The sequence below is a fragment of the Lepisosteus oculatus genome, chromosome 1, assembly GCF_040954835.1.
Source record: "Lepisosteus oculatus isolate fLepOcu1 chromosome 1, fLepOcu1.hap2, whole genome shotgun sequence".
Taxonomy (NCBI): Eukaryota; Metazoa; Chordata; class Actinopteri; order Semionotiformes; family Lepisosteidae; genus Lepisosteus; species Lepisosteus oculatus.
Genome location: NC_090696.1, coordinates 14,956,815 through 14,973,687, shown reverse-complemented (window position 1 = coordinate 14,973,687; position 16,873 = coordinate 14,956,815). Strand labels below are relative to the sequence as shown.

Sequence of the window (16,873 nt, the reverse complement as noted above, 5' to 3'; positions counted from 1 at the left end):
AACAAGTACTGCTGCTCCACAATGCCTCAGCTTATGTGGTTTCATTTATCGAACACCTGTAACCAGTCAGTTTGTTTTACAGGTCTGTTTTTGCCATCCCTTTTGAACAGTGCCCCTTTAATGCAAAACATGTAGTTATGGCTGTCAGTAGTTTGTCTGTTCCTACGGCATACATTGCTTGGTAACAAAAATATCACTCAAACAAATAACCACATTTTTCTTAATGTATTTTTGCTGTTGTGTAGTGATGTAAACCCAAGTGTCTGCGGTCACATAATGTCAATAATTTAGGGGCAACGTTTAACAACACACCCGTTCCAAGCTGGAGGCAGACTGGTGTGTGTATGGCAGGACTCGAACCCCCGAGACACAGACCCCGACGGACAGAGATCCAGAGAGCTGCCGTGACCGGCCTCACCTGAGCGTGTCCCCGTCCACCAGGATCCGTTTGTAGCGCTCTTGGTAGCGCACGGCCCTCACCTCTCGGATCTCCCGGATTCTCCGGCGCCAGTTCAGAAACCTGTAGTGTAGGTTGATGTCATCCATGGTGTCACAATGCGCTCTGGGGGAAAAATCATACATACTGATGACAAAGGAAGAAGAGCATCTATCAGGAACACCAGAACCCCCCCCTGCCAACATGACCCCCTCAAACTCACCAGTACCCCACGCCCAAATCTGACCCCCTCAAACTCACCAATATCCCCCCAAACCTGACCCCCTCAAACTCACTGGTCATCCCCCTCCCACCCAGACCTAACCCACTGAAACTCACTGGTCTCCCCCCAGACCTGACCCCCTCAAACTCACCAGTACCCCCTCAAACCTGACCCCCTAAAACTCACTTGCCTCCCCCCAAACCTGACCCACTCAAACTCACCAGTCTCCCCTAAACCTGACCCCCCTCAAATTCACTGGTCTGACCCCCTCAAGCTCACCAGTACCCCCTCAAACCTGAACCCCTCAAACTCACTTGCCTTCCCCCAAACCTGACCCACTCAAACTCACCAGTCTCCCCTAAACACTGACCCCCCACAAACTCACCAGTCTCCCCTAAACCTGACCCCCTCAAATTCACTGGTCTGAGCCACTCAAACTAATTCATCTCCCCCCAGACCTGACCCCCTCAAACTCACCGGTCTCGCCCCATAACCTGACCCCCTCAAACTCACCGGTCTCGCCCCATAACCTGACCCCCTCAAACTCACCGGTCTCGCCCCATAACCTGACCCCCTCAAACTCACCGGTTCTCACCCCCCCCAACTTGACTCACCTGTTCCCTCAAACCCAACCAGCACCAACTCACTGGTCTCTGGTCTTTTTTGTTAGACTACAACTAGACTTCACGGTGAGTCACAGTTATATAACTAACCATGTTGCAGATGACGTTAAGGCCAGCCATGACATTTTAGAAAACATTAAGTTTAAAACGTACATTATATACGTATTAAGACAAAGACGACAAATACTTCACTGGTGGGCTGCCTAAAGAGACCCTGTGTTACTGTAATCGAACACTGTACAGTACGTATCCGCACAGGTTTCAAACCCGTCGGTCCACTGCTGAGGCCACCTACAGGTGTTTATCTGGACACCACCCAAGGAAAACAAGTGCTGAGCTGCAGGTACAGGCGGCTACAAATCGTGGTCAAATACATCGCAGGAGACCAATTAAAGTTCAGCTGGAGCGGTAAAGTCCTAAACACGTAATTAAAAAAACGCTGGTACCCCGGGGGAAACCCACGTCACTAGACAATCTTGGCACTTCCGAACTCCCGAAAAAAAAAAACAGGGACAGGAGACCTCCGTCCCGTTCCGCTCCGTCTCACCAAAACCACACCACAACTCACTGAAGCTACGTTCTCGCTCTACCTTATTCACTCCAGTGTGGCATCGATTTCTTGTAAAGGACTGAGTCGCAATTCTCACGACTGATACTAGTGCTGTCGTTAAAACCTTCCACTCCCGGCCGCAGACTTTCTTTCTCCATTAAAGACTCAAAACTCACAGAGACAGCGCACCGGCGCTTCCTGGTGACGTTGGCGCCAAACAGCTTCAGCACAGACCAATCACAGTAGGAACTGTGTTTGATTGACCGGAGATAAGCCAATAGACGCTGGCCTTCCAACTGTGAGGGGCGTCCAAAAGTTGAGAAAGTTCAGTGTTTTTTTTAGATGCGTCAGTAGTTTACAGGGTGACGTCATGTAGTGACACATGTCCAAATTATGAGCTGGCTAGAGCTGTTATCGTAATATTTACTACATAAATATGAGTTGCTTGGTTTACTATGTTTACGACATTTACGCATACTCTTTTTTCGGCATTTGTTCCCGACCCTGACCGCCGTTATTGAAAACGCTTATCTCCTAATTCTACCAAACCTCCATCTCCCCAGCCATGGCACCTGGGTGTTGGACTTGAAGATTGAAATTGGATGGCATGATCGATGTCTTTCAGGATTTATGATACACAAATCGAGTCCCTAAATTACCTTTTTTGTCATCTTCTTGTATAAATGTAGGGAAACCCCGCAGACACACGTTTTGTAATAAGCCGTCCTGCTTGGCTGAAAAAGACTATCATTTGAAAAACAAAACATTTCCCAGAGTTTCGGCTACTGTTGTATTTAACAATTATGATCTCACAGACAGATTGTTTTTACCATGTCCGCCTACAGAACACGTGTTGCAATTGTTAACTTTTGTAATATCAAATTAATTCGATAAAAAAAACTTTCTTCATTCTATGAGAAGATTGCCTGAGTACAAAGGATTAATACAGCATATCTTGGTGTTTTCTATTAAAACCATTAATCTGTCGTTTATGACGAAGTGTGCACCCCAAATTATTTCCTGTCGATCGACTCGTCTCCACACGAATGTGCTTGGTTCTCATGGAAAACACGTTCTTGTGCATACACACCAGGGGGCGCTACACCGGCTCCAGGACGACCACTCCTGTCTGCAATAGCTGGCACATTGCGCGCAGCTGTTCAGTGTCATCTGTATGGCAGAAAATTACAAGTGGTTCAGGTGGACCAGTAGGGGGTGCTCTTCCTTCTGAAGCAGAATTTCTAACTATGACATATTGAACTAACTACATTCTTATTAAAGATCCTATGTAGCTTGTAAGAGTTGGAGTATCAACCCTGATGTCCGGACTAAATTCTATTCTGGGCCTTTACAGTCTGAGGAGCTTCCCTCTCCTCCCCCTGACCTGCTGTGCAGTGGGGCTGTACTGTGTCTCCCAGGTGGGGCTGGTGTGTGTCTCCCAGGTAGAACTGCTGTGTGTCTCCCAGGTGGGGCTGGTGTGTGTCTCCCAGGTAGAGCTGCTGTGTGTCTCCCAGGTGGGCCTGGTGTGTGTCTCCCAGGTGGGGCTGGTGTGTGATCCCAGGATCTTTTCCAGCCGTTTCTTGAAAGTATCAGCTTCAATCACATGGCTGGGCTGCTTGTTCCATATCTGTGTTGCGTTACCCTGCCCCAGCCCCTCAAAAACGTGGGCCATTCTCAGGTGCATTAAAATGCATTTGGCTAATCCCTCCAGACCCCCAGCTGTGGTCTGAAACAGGCAATCCAAATATTCTCTATAAAATAAACAGCTGGACCTGTAAAATATTTTTACAAGATGTGTCTTGGAATTTATTTCACCTACACTCCATAAGATCTGAATGAAAAAATGGATGGGAACTTTCCTGCCCAGTGCCTCATCCCTCCACGGTCCACCCCTCTGCGTGCAGGGGAAAGCGCAGATGCACAGCGTTTCCTATCGGACCTCAGTATCAACATCAGGTTTCAGAGGGGACCCAGCCGTGACTCACAGAGGAGTCACGCCAATCCGCTTCCATGGGAAGTCTTTCCACGCCTCACCACGCCAGCGAGAGAAGGGGATTGTGGGAGTGCTTCTGCACAGGGAGATGCCCCAGAAACGGCCATGCTGAGAAAAGTGCGCCTGTCCCGGTCCCAGAGACGGACTCTGGGATGCAGGACGGGTGTGTTTTAGAGGAGGATGAAGGAGGTCTTTGTCCTGGAAGGCAGCGACAGATCATGTCTGCTGCAGCAGGAGAGTAGGAAGTGGGAATGGGAACCAACCCGGAAGAAATGACTAATCCCGGGCACAAGTGTGGAAAAAGAGAGCAAGACTCTGCCTGGCTTGGAGTATGGAACAGCAGCAGGACAGAAACCAGCGTGTTCCTGTGAATGGGAACGCGACACACACACACACACACACACACACACACAATCTCTCCGGGCTGACTTCTGCTGTTAATCACCGCCAACAGCAGAAAGGCGGGGCTGATGGCGTCAGCTGAGGGCAACCTGCCCCATGGGGTTCATGGGAGAGGAGGTTCATGGGAGGGTCAGTGCCGGCTTGTTGTTGTGGCGTTTCCAAGTGTGTGTGGGACCGGGGCCATATCCTCCTCCTGTTAATACGCAACAGCTGATGCGGGCCAGGTTATTCTTTCTCAGTTGGCAAAAAACATCTGCCCTTCTAGAAATGTCAGCAGCTTCGCATCCTTCTAGCTCGACCTGATCGGACTGCAGGAGTTCAGCCAGGCTGGGCCGGGTCAGAACCGGGAGGGGAGGCCTGTATAGAAAACCAGGTTGCTGCTGCTTGTTCGGCGCCCAGGCGGTGGTGCCGTCCCCTCAGGAGCAGAATGTCCACACTGATACCCCAGTTTGGTGACAGGAGACATTGTGCCGACACAGGCTGTCCTTCTGATCAGAGAGTACACCCAGGTCTTGAGCATACAAATGCTATGGCCCTGCCTGGGTGTTAACCCCAGCTTCTCGGCTAGACTCCATTCTGGCTCAAGCACTCTCCCTGAAGTTCCCTCTTAATTCAAATAGTGGGGCAGTTTCTCAGTCCTCCCCTGGTCAGCTGAACAGTGGGGCTGCTGGTGCAGAATGGTGTTGTGCGTCTCCCAGGTGGGGCTGCTTTTGCAGAAAGGCCTCTGTGCGTCTCCCAGGTGGGGCTGCTTTTGCAGAATGGCCTCTGTGTGTCACACAGATGGGGCTTCAGTGTGAGGTGAAGTGGGTACCCCTGCTTTGTATAAATCGCTGCGAGAAACTCTGGGAGGAGAGATGCAATATAAATCCAATTATTAGGAGATATGTGATTAAATGTTACCCCCGAGCATTTTAACGGTTTTATCTCATTTGTATCTCAGTGCAACGGTCGACTGCTCTTTTCCTTCCACAAGCCGCTCCACACAAACTGCGCTCTGAATTGTCCCCTCAGCAACTCGGAGCTGCAGTGACGTCATCCGGAACGGCGGCGTGCTCCAGGGTGTCATGGAGGAGATTCCCAGAGCTATTCTTGGGACTGTGACGGGAGGAGGATCCCGCGGAGCCCCTCTGCCTTGGAGTGAAGGATTCCCGGGGAAAGGCCCGCGAGGCTTCGCCGCCGCTGCCCGCTGTTTTCCGCCGTGACAGAAACACGTCCTGCAGGTCCCGAGAGCGGCGCAGGTATTATGGAATAAGATGTAGCTCCCCTCACCTCCCGCTCCCGTGATGTTACTGGTTATAAAGCTGAAATAACAGCTGCCTAGCCACCTCAAATATTTATATATACTGTATATCTCAGTCAGGACGGAGTTGACATGAAGGCGGTGTTAGCTGACCGCACCTTCTAGTCATAGTGACGGCAGAGACGTGTAAAAGGCGCACAGCCGCCAAACAGGCTGTTCGGAGCGCCTGACCTTCCCCAACAACGCAGGGTCCACAGGGCTGAGGCCGCCAGGAAACGCAGACAAACCGCAGCCGAGCGCCAGGGCTGCACAAGTCCTGATCTCCCCCGCCAGAGATCCAGCGCCTTCTGGCCGGGCTTGGCCACCTGCTTCTGTCTCATTCACGACAGGCCTGACTGATTAACAAGCGGAGACGGCCTGAGATGTTGGCAAGCGGGGTCACTGCGGTGCGAGTCCCTCTCTAGCTGGAAGTCTTGTCTCAGCTCTGGAGCGAGTGTACCTCAGGCGCTTCTGAGAAGTCGTGTTGTCTTTTTTTACAATGTAATCAAACTCCTATAACCGGTAACATATCATTACTGGGGGGTTATGACACTTGCATGAACAAGAAACAATTATTAAAACGTTTCTGTGTGACCTTTGATAAACAACATGCAACGATCGCTAATGGAGTTCGTTCCGACTGGGTTTTGATGTCTTCTAAATGTTATCTTAATATACGACATCATAAAATTCTTAAATGAAACTTCCGACAGAGATACATGCAGCTTTAAAACGTGTTCCTTCTGAATGGATTTCTGTTTCCCTTTCGTTTCACAAGATCCGATTTCCCCACGAGTCCGGAGGCTCTCAGCCCTTCTGGTTTACCGTACACGGCGGGGCTGTACGCACAACTGCCTGTAGGTTACATGCGCTAGCCCGTTCCAGCCAAAAGAAGTGCTTTGATTTATCTTGTCCGCAACACCAGCGAAAACAATGTCGGTTCCAGGAAAAACATTTTTTTTTTGTCTTCCCTGAGGCTTATTCCCTGAAATGTGATTACCACCACGTGAGATTCTTCTCTAATGGACGGAAAACGACCGTTACAGCTCTACAGGCTGAAAACGGACCCGCGCGATTCACCGTGATCACTCAGTCGCGGTGGCCGGGACAGACACCGGCCAAGCGCAGCCTGAACTGTGTCTGCAGCGCCCCCTTGCTACACTGGAGGCGAAGTGCAGCCTGGCCGAAAGACCAGAGGTGACCACAGCTGGACAGGCAGACCTGAAGTGAAGGCAGCTGGACAGGCATGCCGGAGGTGACCACAACTGGACAGGCAGGCCGGAGGAGACCTAAGCTGGACAGGCAGGCCAGAATTGACCTAAGCTGGACAGGCAGGCAGGAGGTGACCACAGCTGGACAGGCAGGCAGGAGATGACCACAGCTGGACAGGCAGGCAGGAGATGACCACACCTGGACAGGCAGACTGGGGGTGACCACAGCTGGACAGGTAGAGTTGAAGTGACCAGAGCTGAACAGAAATGCCGGCAGTGACCACAGCTGGACAGGCAGCCCGGAGGTGATCATGTGAGGAGGTGACTCTACAGGGAGACAGTCTTACAGTTACCCAGAGAAGCACTTCACTTGCCCCACAGCCAGTGGGTCACTGTCCAGCATCAGGTGGCAGGGCTGCAGGCAGGAAGCCAGCCCTCCCTCTGCCTGCGTGAGAGTGCCCCACGTCTTCAGTGGCACGGCTGGGGCATCACGGTCTCACTGCACGTCAGAGCCCGGGAGCAGAGTGAGGCAGGGGAGCGTGGCCCCCTCTCTCGGGGCTCGATCCATGCGTGTCAGCCTGCGCGCAGCAGGGGTCAGGGGCGGCGGCCGAGGGGTCTGTCCAGCTACCCCCCACCCGCTGGCGCGCTGAGGATGTCGCCCAGCTGGGTGCATCCTCTGCACATCCTCCCCATGAAAAACAACCGGAGAGGGGCCTCCCTGTGGCCAGGCTCGCTACAGAGTGCACTGGGTCTCTGTGCTGCAGACACCCCATAGTTTTTTATACCAGATTCGCTTTCCTTGCTGCAGACTCTGAGCTGGAGTTATTCTGTGTGTGTGAGACAGTCTTGCTGCAGACTCTGAGCTGGTGTTGTTCTGTGTGTGTGAGAGTCTTGCTGCAGACTCTGAGCTGGTGTTGTTCTGTGTGTGTGAGAGTCTTGCTGCAGACTCTGAGCTGGTGTTGTTCTGTGTGTGTGAGAGTCTTGCTGCAGACTCTGAGCTGGTGTTGTTCTGTGTGTGTGAGAGTCTTGCTGCATGCTCTGAGCTGGTGTTGTTCTGTGTGTGAGAGAGTCTTGCTGCAGACTCTGAGCTGGTGTTGTTCTGTGTGTGAGAGAGTCTTGCTGCAGACTCTGAGCTGGTGTTGTTCTGTGCGTGAGAGACTCTTGCTGCAGACTCTGTGCTGGTGTTATTCTGTGTGTGAGACAGTCTTGTTGCAGACTCTGTGCAGGTGTTATTCTGTGTGTGTGAGAGTCCTGCTGCAGACTCTGTGCTGGTGTTATTTTGTGTGTCTGAGAGTCTTGATGTAGACTCTGAGCTGGTATAATTCTGTGCGTGTGAGAGCCCTGCTGCAGACTCTGTGCTGGTGTTATTCTGTGAGTGTGAGAGAGAGTCTTGTTGCAGACTCTGTGCTGGAGTAATTCTGTGTGTGTGAGAGAGTCTTGCTGCAGACTCTGTGCTGGAGTTATTCTGTGTGTGAGAGAGTCTTGCTGCAGACTCTGTGCTGGAGTTAGTCTGTGTGTGAGAGAGTCTTGCTGCAGACTCTGAGCTGGTGTTGTTTTGTGAGTGTGAGAGTCTTACTGCAGACTCTGAGCTGGTGTTGTTCTGTGTGTGTGAGAGAGTCTTTCTGCAGACCCTGAGCTGGTGTTGTTCTGTGTGTGTGAGACAGTCTTACTGCAGACTCTGAGCTGGTGTTGTTCTGTGTGTGTGAGAGAGTCTTTCTGCAGACTCTGAGCTGGTGTTGTTCTGTGTGTGTGAGAGTCTTGCTGCAGACTCTGAGCTGGTGTTGTTCTGTGTGTGTGAGAGTCTTGCTGCAGACTCTGTGCTGGTGTTGTTCTCTGTGTGTGAGAGAGTCTTGCTGCAGACTCTGTGCTGGTGTTATTCTGTGTGTGTGAGAGCCCTGCTGCAGACTCTGAACTAGTGTTGTTCTGTGTGTGTGAGAGTCTTGCTGCGGACTCTGAGCTGGTGTTGTTCTGTGATTGAGAGAGTCTTGCTGCAGACTCTGAGCTGGTGTTGTTCTGTGATTGAGAGAGTCTTGCTGCAGACTCTGAGCTGGTGTTATTCTGTGTGTGTGAGAGCCCTGCTGCAGACTCTGAACTAGTGTTGTTCTGTGTGTGTGAGAGTCTTGCTGCAGACTCTGAGCTGGTGTTGTTCTCTGTGTGTGAGAGAGTCTTGCTGCAGACTCTGAGCTGGTGTTGTTCTGTGATTGAGAGAGTCTTGCTGCAGACTCTGAGCTGGTGTTGTTCTGTGATTGAGAGAGTCTTGCTGCAGACTCTGAGCTGGTGTTGTTCTGTGTGTGAGAGAGTCTTGCTGCAGACTCTGAGCTGGTGTTGTTCTGTGTGTGAGAGAGTCCTGCTGCAGACTCTGAGCTGGAGTTATTCTGTGTGTGAGAGAGGAGATCAGATCCTGCTTCGCCCAGCTGTGTGCGGGGAGCTCCCCTCCACCCCTCTCCCTCTGGCTCCCCCGAGCAGGAGCAGATGGAGAGCGGCCCAGTGATATTTGGGCGCGGGGGCTCTGTCCTGTCCGCTCCGAGGGCTTGCACTGGGGGGGGGGGGCGGGGGGCAGGAAGAGCCACGCAAGGTGCCAGAATGAGAGTGACAAGACAGGACACGGAGCAACGGGGAAGGAGCAGAGGAGGAGTTCTTGGCAGTTCCAGAAAGGAAAAAAAAATCCTTCTCTCTCTCTCTCTTTCGTTGGAGAGTCCCAACCCCTGGAGGTGTCATAACAGTCCTTGCTCTCTCCCTCTCTCTCTCTCCACCTTTCAGATCTTTAAAAGCCAGTGCCCCCTCTCTCTCCTCTGTGTCTCACTCTGACTGCCGCTGCTGCTGCTGTCGTGTTCGCAGGAGCTCAGACTCTGGAGGACGGGGAGCGCGAGTTTCCAAAACAACGCAGAAGCAGAAGTTGGATCCAGCGAGCTGCGAGCTTCGTCATGCCCACGCCGCCCAGCCTGCAGGCTCTCCTCACGCTGCTGGTCGCTCTGCTCTGCCAGCCCGGCACCCGGGCGCTCGGCGCCCACCTCGTGCCCACGAGGGGCTGCCCGTCGTGCCGGCAGGAGGGCGGGCCGCCGCGGGCACTCCGCGAGCCCGGCGGAGGGGAGACGGGCACGGCCGTACTGGCCCTGGGGGAGCCCTGCGGAGTCTACACCCTGGGCTGTGCCAGGGGGCTGCGCTGCGTGCCCCGCCCTGGAGAGAAGAGCCCCCTGCAGGCTCTGCTGCAGGGCAGAGGTGTCTGCGCCCGGCCAGGCAGAAACAAGACCGGCCACAATCCAGTGCTGAAGAACCTCACAAGTAAGTAGGGCACAGAGCAGTGTGCCTGCATCGGGGGTCCATTCCTGGGAGCTGCAGGGTCTTGGTCTCTGTGTAGCACGTGGCTTGTTTGGAGGGAGTGCTGGATGGGGATTCTGCACACTGCTTCAGCTTTTAGCGCCCGCAGGTAAACTGGCACGGGGCTGCAGAGAAACCCCACACAGGGTGGCTAAAAGCATGTGGGCTCCAGCGTGGAGTTTTCTTTCCGGTTTAAAAAAAAAAAAAAGTGAAACAGGCAAATCTAGCTAGAAAAGACATGGCCACAGACATGAGAAATAAGAACAAGACTCCCTGTTTTTAGCTTTATTTGAACAGCGTTGGAAAGGTAGCGGGCATCTACCAGCAGGCAGAGAAAAATTTGCACCACAGCTCAGAGTGTTTGAGAGCGCTGCTCTCGCGGGCAGGACCACGGTGATGAGGAAAGGGGGAGTTGTGTGAATCGAAGGTCGCGCAGATGTGGCTAAAGAGTGATTTTCCGTTGATTGGATCTGCTTTTTCCGAAGTTTGTCCGCTGAACTGAGGAAACCTCGGCGATATCTTGGAAAGACGGCAGCGTTTCCTTTGACGGTGGGAACTTCATTCAGTCGCAATCCCCCCGTTAGGAAATGGAACAGTCCTTTTCCCCTCGCATGTGTCCCAGGTCGGCACCAGCTTATTTGGGGAGGAGAGGGGAGGGGGGGACGGCTGCTGTCTCTACAGCAGAACAGCTGTTGTCTCTCTGGAAGGGTTCAGCGCTCACGGGGCGCAGAGGGAGGGCTGGCTGGCGAGCCGCTTGTAGATTTGGTTGGCAGGGGTCCGCAGCGTGGGCTGTTGTAACATTTTACAATGTTGTGTTGACATCCTCGGAGCGCGGCCTCTCACTTTGCTGCCTATGGAGAGGCTCAGGGGCTGCTGACAGGAGGGAGGTCCGGCTGGGGGCACTGGTGGGCGGCAGTGGCCACACAGGGCAAAGCAAAGCGTTTGCAGCCCGTGGGGTTTGGAAGAGGAGACGGGGGACTCGGGCGAGACGGGGGTCCTTCGCGGCTTGCTGGAATGCGCTGCAGGGGGAGTTTGCATGGGTCGCCGTCTGTCAAGTGACGCCTCCGCACTGCCCTCACAGCCAGAAGACGTCTTCGCACACGCAGCTGCCCGGCCCTCTGCGGGGGGGAGCTGGGAGGCGAGCTCCTCGTCCTGAGGCTCCAGGGGTGGCAGGGAAGGGGACAGGGAAGCAGACTGGCAGCGCGGAGAACAGTCTCATTCAGGCAGAGGCCGCCTGAGCAGAGCCTGGTTCCGTGCTTCTTCTCTAGAAGGGGTTTTCTAAAGAAGTCAAGCCTATGACTACAGTGACAAGTCTTTAAAGGCCTGGCAGTTTTCCATATCCTTCAGTGTATGACTCAGAGTTTCTCTGACTATTCTGCTCTGAGACCCAGGAGCCAGTTCCTGGAACACAAGCGTGTGACTTTTCTCCTCTTTCTGATTCTCCACCTTCTATCCTTTCCTCTATTGTCCTTTCTAGTCCCATCTTCTTCTTTTCTCTTTCATTCTCTCCTGTCTTTAGATCAGCTTGGCCTGTCCTAATAAGTATGTGACAATACTGAATGTGAAGTATTCAGAACACAGTCCAAACTACAATATTGGTCACTGTGCACAGGATCCCCAGGTACAGTACGGGCTGTGTGCTGGATCTCCAGGTACAGGCTGTGTGCTGGATCCCCAGGTACAGTCTGTGTGCTGGATCCCCAGGTACAGTCTGTGTGCTGGATCTCCAGGTACAGGCTGTGTGGTAGATCTCTATGTACTGGCTGTGAACTGGAACTCTGGCTGCATGCTGGATCTTTGATAGCTGCAGTGTTGTGTAGGAGTTGGGAAGGATCTTTTCAGAGTCCCTTAGGCTGTATCTATGAAACATTTCCCAGGATACTGAATGTGCACATGGATACTTAAAAAAAAAAGTTGTAAAGAGTGACATCAGTCTTTTATTTTCAGGTTCATTTAAAAGCCAGTGTAAACAGCCCAAATGTTTCATTTAGAGTTTTCAGCCTCAGGGATGTTCTTTTTAAATATTTGCATTACGCTAGGAGAGGTTTGAAATTCTTCCTGCGTGAGGCTGGGCTCGCCCTGAGTCAGTGGTCTTGCAGGACATGTTGAGGTTGTCCGTACAGTGCTGGTCTGACCAGGCCACGTGCTGCTGTCTTCCCACGCCTTCCCCTGCGCTCTGGGAAACGCACTGCCCCCCCTGCTGGCAGAACTCCGCCGCTGCATCCGTATAGAGACGAAGGGGGGCACTTATCGATTAAATTTCGGCTTTAAAAACCTCGCACTGAAATGACATGTTCTGAGAGATGAACCTGCGCTGGGCAGTACACACATCAACTCTTCACCATTTGTCTTCCTTCTGTGAGCAGCTGCAGTCCTGCCAGGGGGGAGCTCAGTGCCGCCGGCCCGCAGTCCTGACGGGAGATCAGCTGAACTCGTGAGTTTCCAAACCTCCTCCGCTGGTCTCTAGTGCTTTCAAGCTGTGAAAGATCCCAGACAGTTCAATCTGAGAACATATAAGAAATATTTACTCCAGGGCAGTTTGATCCAGACACCCACCACTCTTTGTGTAAAGAAGTGCACTGTTGATCCTAAAGTAGCCCGCAGGGGGCGGTCAGTGTTCTTTTTGTAATGTGCCCACCATAACAACACATTACATTACTGGTGCACTGTATATTTGTGACATAATTTCCCTTGATTTGCATTCTTCCTGCTGTGGGTCCCAGTGTTGTCCGATAGTGTGGGAGGAGACACTGGCTCGGTTCACACAGTGATGAACGGGCCCCTCTCTCAGTTCCAGTAGCTGCGCAGTGTAGTGCCTCGCCCAGGCAGAGAGGGCAGCACAGAGCAGCTCCGACTTCACGTGACCCCAATCCTCTCTGCCCTCTGTCCACAGGCCCCCTGCCGCCGGCTGCTCAACTCCGTCCTGGAGTCGCTGAAGCTGACGGTCATCCAGTCGCCGAAGGACATCTACATCCCCAACTGTGACACCCGGGGCTTCTACAGGAAGAATCAGGTAACAGCCAGGCCGCGAGGATTGTGGGATGCGGACACAGGGCCTGGGCTACCCATAATTCTGTTCTTTTCCTCTGTAACATACCTTTCTTCCACTGCAGTTTTACTACACTCCACTGAGCTTCACTGCAGTTTTACTACACTCCACTGGGCTTCACTGCAGTTTTACTACAATGCACTGGGCTTCACTGCAGTTTTACTACACTTAACTGGGCTTCACTGCAGTTTTACTACACTCCACTGGGCTTTACTACACTTCTCTGGGTTTCACTGCAGTTTTACTACACTCCACTGAGCTTCACTGCAGTTTTACTACACTTCTCTGGGTTTCACTACAGTTTTACTACACTTCACTGGGTTTCCCTGCAGTTTTACTACACTCCACTGGGCTTCACTGCAGTTTTACTACACTCCACTGGGCTTCACTGCAGTTTTACTACACTGCACTGGGCTTCACTGCAGTTTTACTACACTTCTCTGGGTTTCCCTGCAGTTTTACTACACTCCACTGAGCTTCACTCCAGTTTTACTACACTTCACTGAGCTTCACTACAGTTTTACTACACTTCACTGGGCTGCACTGCAGTTTTACTACACTCCACTGAGCTTCACTACAGTTTTACTACACTACACTGAACTTCACTGCAGTTTTACTACACTTCTCTGGGTTTCACTGCAGTTTTACTACACTTCACTGGGCTTCACTGCAGTCTTACTGGGCTGTACTGCAGTTTTACTACACTTCACTGGGCTTCACTGCAGTCTTACTGGGCTGCACTGCAGTTTTACTACACTCCACTGAGCTTCACTACAGTTTTACTACACTACACTGAGCTTCACTGCAGTTTTACTACACTTCTCTGGGTTTCACTGCAGTTTTACTACACTTCACTGGGCTTCACTGCAGTCTTACTGGGCTGTACTGCAGTTTTACTACACTTCACTGGGCTTCACTGCAGTCTTACTGGGCTGCACTGCAGTTTTACTACACTTCACTGGGCTGTACTGCAGTTTTACTACACTTCACTGGGCTGTACTGCAGTCTTACTGGGCTGTACTGCAGTTTTACTACACTCCACTGAGCTTCACTACAGTTTTACTACACTATACTGAGTCTTACTGGGCTGCACTGCGCTGTGCTTGACCGCAGTGTGGCGAGTGACCACAGCCCAGGGCCTGTGTGTCCGGCCGAGCGAGTAACCCTGCCCCGCCTCTCTGCCCGCCCTCAGTGCCGCTCGTCCAAGGGCACGCGGCGCGGGGAGTGCTGGTGTGTGGACGAGCTGGGCCAGCCGCTGACCTCTCCCGACCGGGGCGACGCCAGCCTGCAGTGCGACGGGGAGTGAGGGGCGCCCTCCAGCACAGCGCGCGAGGAGGAGGAGGAGGAGGAAGAGGAGGAGGAGGACAGGCGGCCGAACCCTCACCCGCCCTGCGGAGAGCGCGGCCGGGCCGGACCGGGACGACCCCCCCCGAGCTCCGCGCACCGGGCCGGTGTCTGTGAGCTGGTATCACGCGGAGCGCGGGACAGGTGAGCGGCTTTCTCCAGCGGCGGTGCCGGAGGTCCCAGCCGGCCCACGTCCGCTGTGGCCCCGGGGGCTCCTGGGATTCCCGGCTCGGGAACGAGCCGCCGCCGCTTCATGGAAGAAGGACTGTCCGGCGAAAAGCCGAGCCCAGACTCACAGCGCACCTCGCCCGCCCAGCCGCCCGTGGACTCGAACCCGCAGCCTGAACGCTCCTCCCAGCGCCGGTCCCGGTCCTGACGAATTCGGCTTGTTAAACCTCTCGATTGGCTGCGTCCTGTTCAAGAATCGGTTTCAAGTGTTGACTACTGAGAGGTGTTTGAGAGCAGAAGGCCGCCGTAGAATTGACGTCGTTTAGGCTTTGTTCTTTCAGTCACAGGGGTGGCATGGTGGCACAGTAGTCAGCATGGCTGCCTCACAGCGCTGGGTGCTGTCTGTGTGGAGTTTGCATGGTGTCCCCATGTTCCTGTGGGTTTCCTCCCACTGTCCAAAGACATGCCGGTGGGTTAATTGGCTCCTGGGGTAAATTGGCCCTGGTGAAAGAGTGTGTGTGTGTGAGTGCGCCCTGCGGTAGACTGGTGTCCTGTCCACGGTGTAGCCCGCCCTGTGCCTGTTGCTCGCAGAGGTAGGACCAGGCACCCTCCCACCCACCCCCGATCCTAAATTGGAAGAAGCAGTTAGGAAACGGGGGGACATCTCACCTGTACAGCAGCAGGAATGTTTTCAGTGGGAGTGTCAGGCAGTGACACCCCTGCCTGTCTTCCAACACTCTCGGCTGAAAACCACTTTCGTTATTTTAACAGCGATTTTACAAGCAGTTGCAAGAGAGTTCCACCTATTACACTTCTTGGAAAGTCACATCAGTTAAGAAGATTAAGTCTGAAACTGATAAGGAAGTGCGAACAAGCCTCCACAGAGCAGGTTCAGTTATTGATTCGTTACATGAAATGAATCAAGAGCTGGTGTGGAATAAAAGCGTTCGGCACGGGGAGACCCGGAGCAGGACTGGGAGACTGACCCAGCTGTAGCGCCGCACCGCCCTCTGGTGGTGCCGTTTATATTGCGCTGCTGAGAACGCGTTTTCCGAAACGCTTTATCTGACAAAAAGTGGCCATTTTAACTCAAAAGTAACTGCCCTGTTCGGATAAACTGAAAGTGATCAATTGACAACTTCAACAAAAAAAATATAAATATACCGTTGCCTTTTCAATGATTGCGATCACGGTATAAGAGCACTTCCCCCCTGGAAACTTCGTGTAAATTATAGTTATGAAGAAACGGGAGCCTTCGTGACACAGGTACCTCCAGTATCTGTAGTTATACAAACATACATTCCCATAACAGATCTAATCCTGAAAGAATCCACACACTGCCGTGTTGCCTTGGAAGAATAAGACGGGTCTTGGGAGGTTTTGTTAAACACAGAAATCGGACAGCCCATCCCAGGCCCTCTGCAGGACTGATTACAGTTTGAACCCCGCCTCTCCTACCGCCTCCTCTCCTCCGCAAGAAAACACTGAGCATTTTATACCACGGAATGAATAATAAACCAAATGATTATATTTAATTTATTCTGGAGTTATATGTAAGGTTTCCTCGAACGCAAACACGTACATGCAATGTATAGTTTTCTATCAGCCCAACTGTATTTCGCTCTCCTAACAACATGTTACACTTCACACGCGTCCTGAGAGTCTGTCGTTTCAAGTCAAACTCGCCCGCCCGCTCCCCAACGCACTGTCTCACCGGACCCGCAGCTCCGCTCTCTGAATCGTGCAAAGCACCTTTCTGGAAAGGCTGTCGTTCTCTGCCAGGCGATATACATATTTTTATAAACTTAATTTTGTACGTTATCTGCGTCTGTTGTATTTAATAAATGTATATGTTTTTGTAATGCATTTACGATGGGGTTTTTTTCTCCCTCTTCCGTTCGAAATGATTATTTAAGAACATCAGTGAACGTTTCTGGTCTTCTGAAGCGGACGCTGTGCGCGCACCTTAACGGAGACGTCCTCCGAGCCGCCAACTTTCAGAGCTGTGTTACTGCTGTACATGTCATAGTGTTTAATTTATACGTTTGTCTTCGATATTGAAATTGCAGTGGACGTGTAAGATTTTTTTTTCCTTTGAAATGCTCTGGTTTTCCATGCAATATGTTAATAAATTAAGTTTAAACTTTTCGTAGTTGAAGCGGTGTTGTTTTTTAAGTGTATTTCTGTCACTTTTCAGTTCCTGAATTAACCGGGGAGACTTCAGAATGAGAAGCGACTGAGACCTTTCGAAACGCATAACAAATGTGAAATCTCAGT

General features: G+C 52.2%; 2 protein-coding genes across 4 annotated transcripts in view; one reads left to right on the top strand and one right to left on the bottom strand.

The window, feature by feature from the left end:
- The window catches only part of spryd3 (SPRY domain containing 3), a 44,374-nt gene extending 42,245 nt beyond the window's left edge, over positions 1-2,129 (bottom strand). The window contains exons 1-2 of one of the 3 annotated variants that reach the window (XM_006629220.3): positions 2,009-2,129; positions 419-562 (exon numbers count right to left, since the gene is read on the bottom strand). In XM_006629220.3, coding sequence (XP_006629283.1) covers positions 419-546 — 128 coding nt within the window. In that variant the 5' untranslated portion in view covers positions 547-562; positions 2,009-2,129. The other 2 variants (XM_015344234.2, XM_015344233.2) reach the window with 2 other exon arrangements.
- Positions 2,130-9,269: 7,140 nt separating this feature from the next.
- Positions 9,270-16,744, top strand: igfbp6b (insulin-like growth factor binding protein 6b). The gene is made up of 4 exons (XM_015344043.2): positions 9,270-9,999; positions 12,402-12,469; positions 12,929-13,048; positions 14,277-16,744. Exons 1-4 carry the CDS (start codon positions 9,642-9,644, stop codon positions 14,388-14,390), a joined length of 660 nt encoding a protein of 219 aa, XP_015199529.1. The 5' UTR covers positions 9,270-9,641; the 3' UTR covers positions 14,391-16,744.
- Positions 16,745-16,873: the final 129 nt, after the last annotated feature.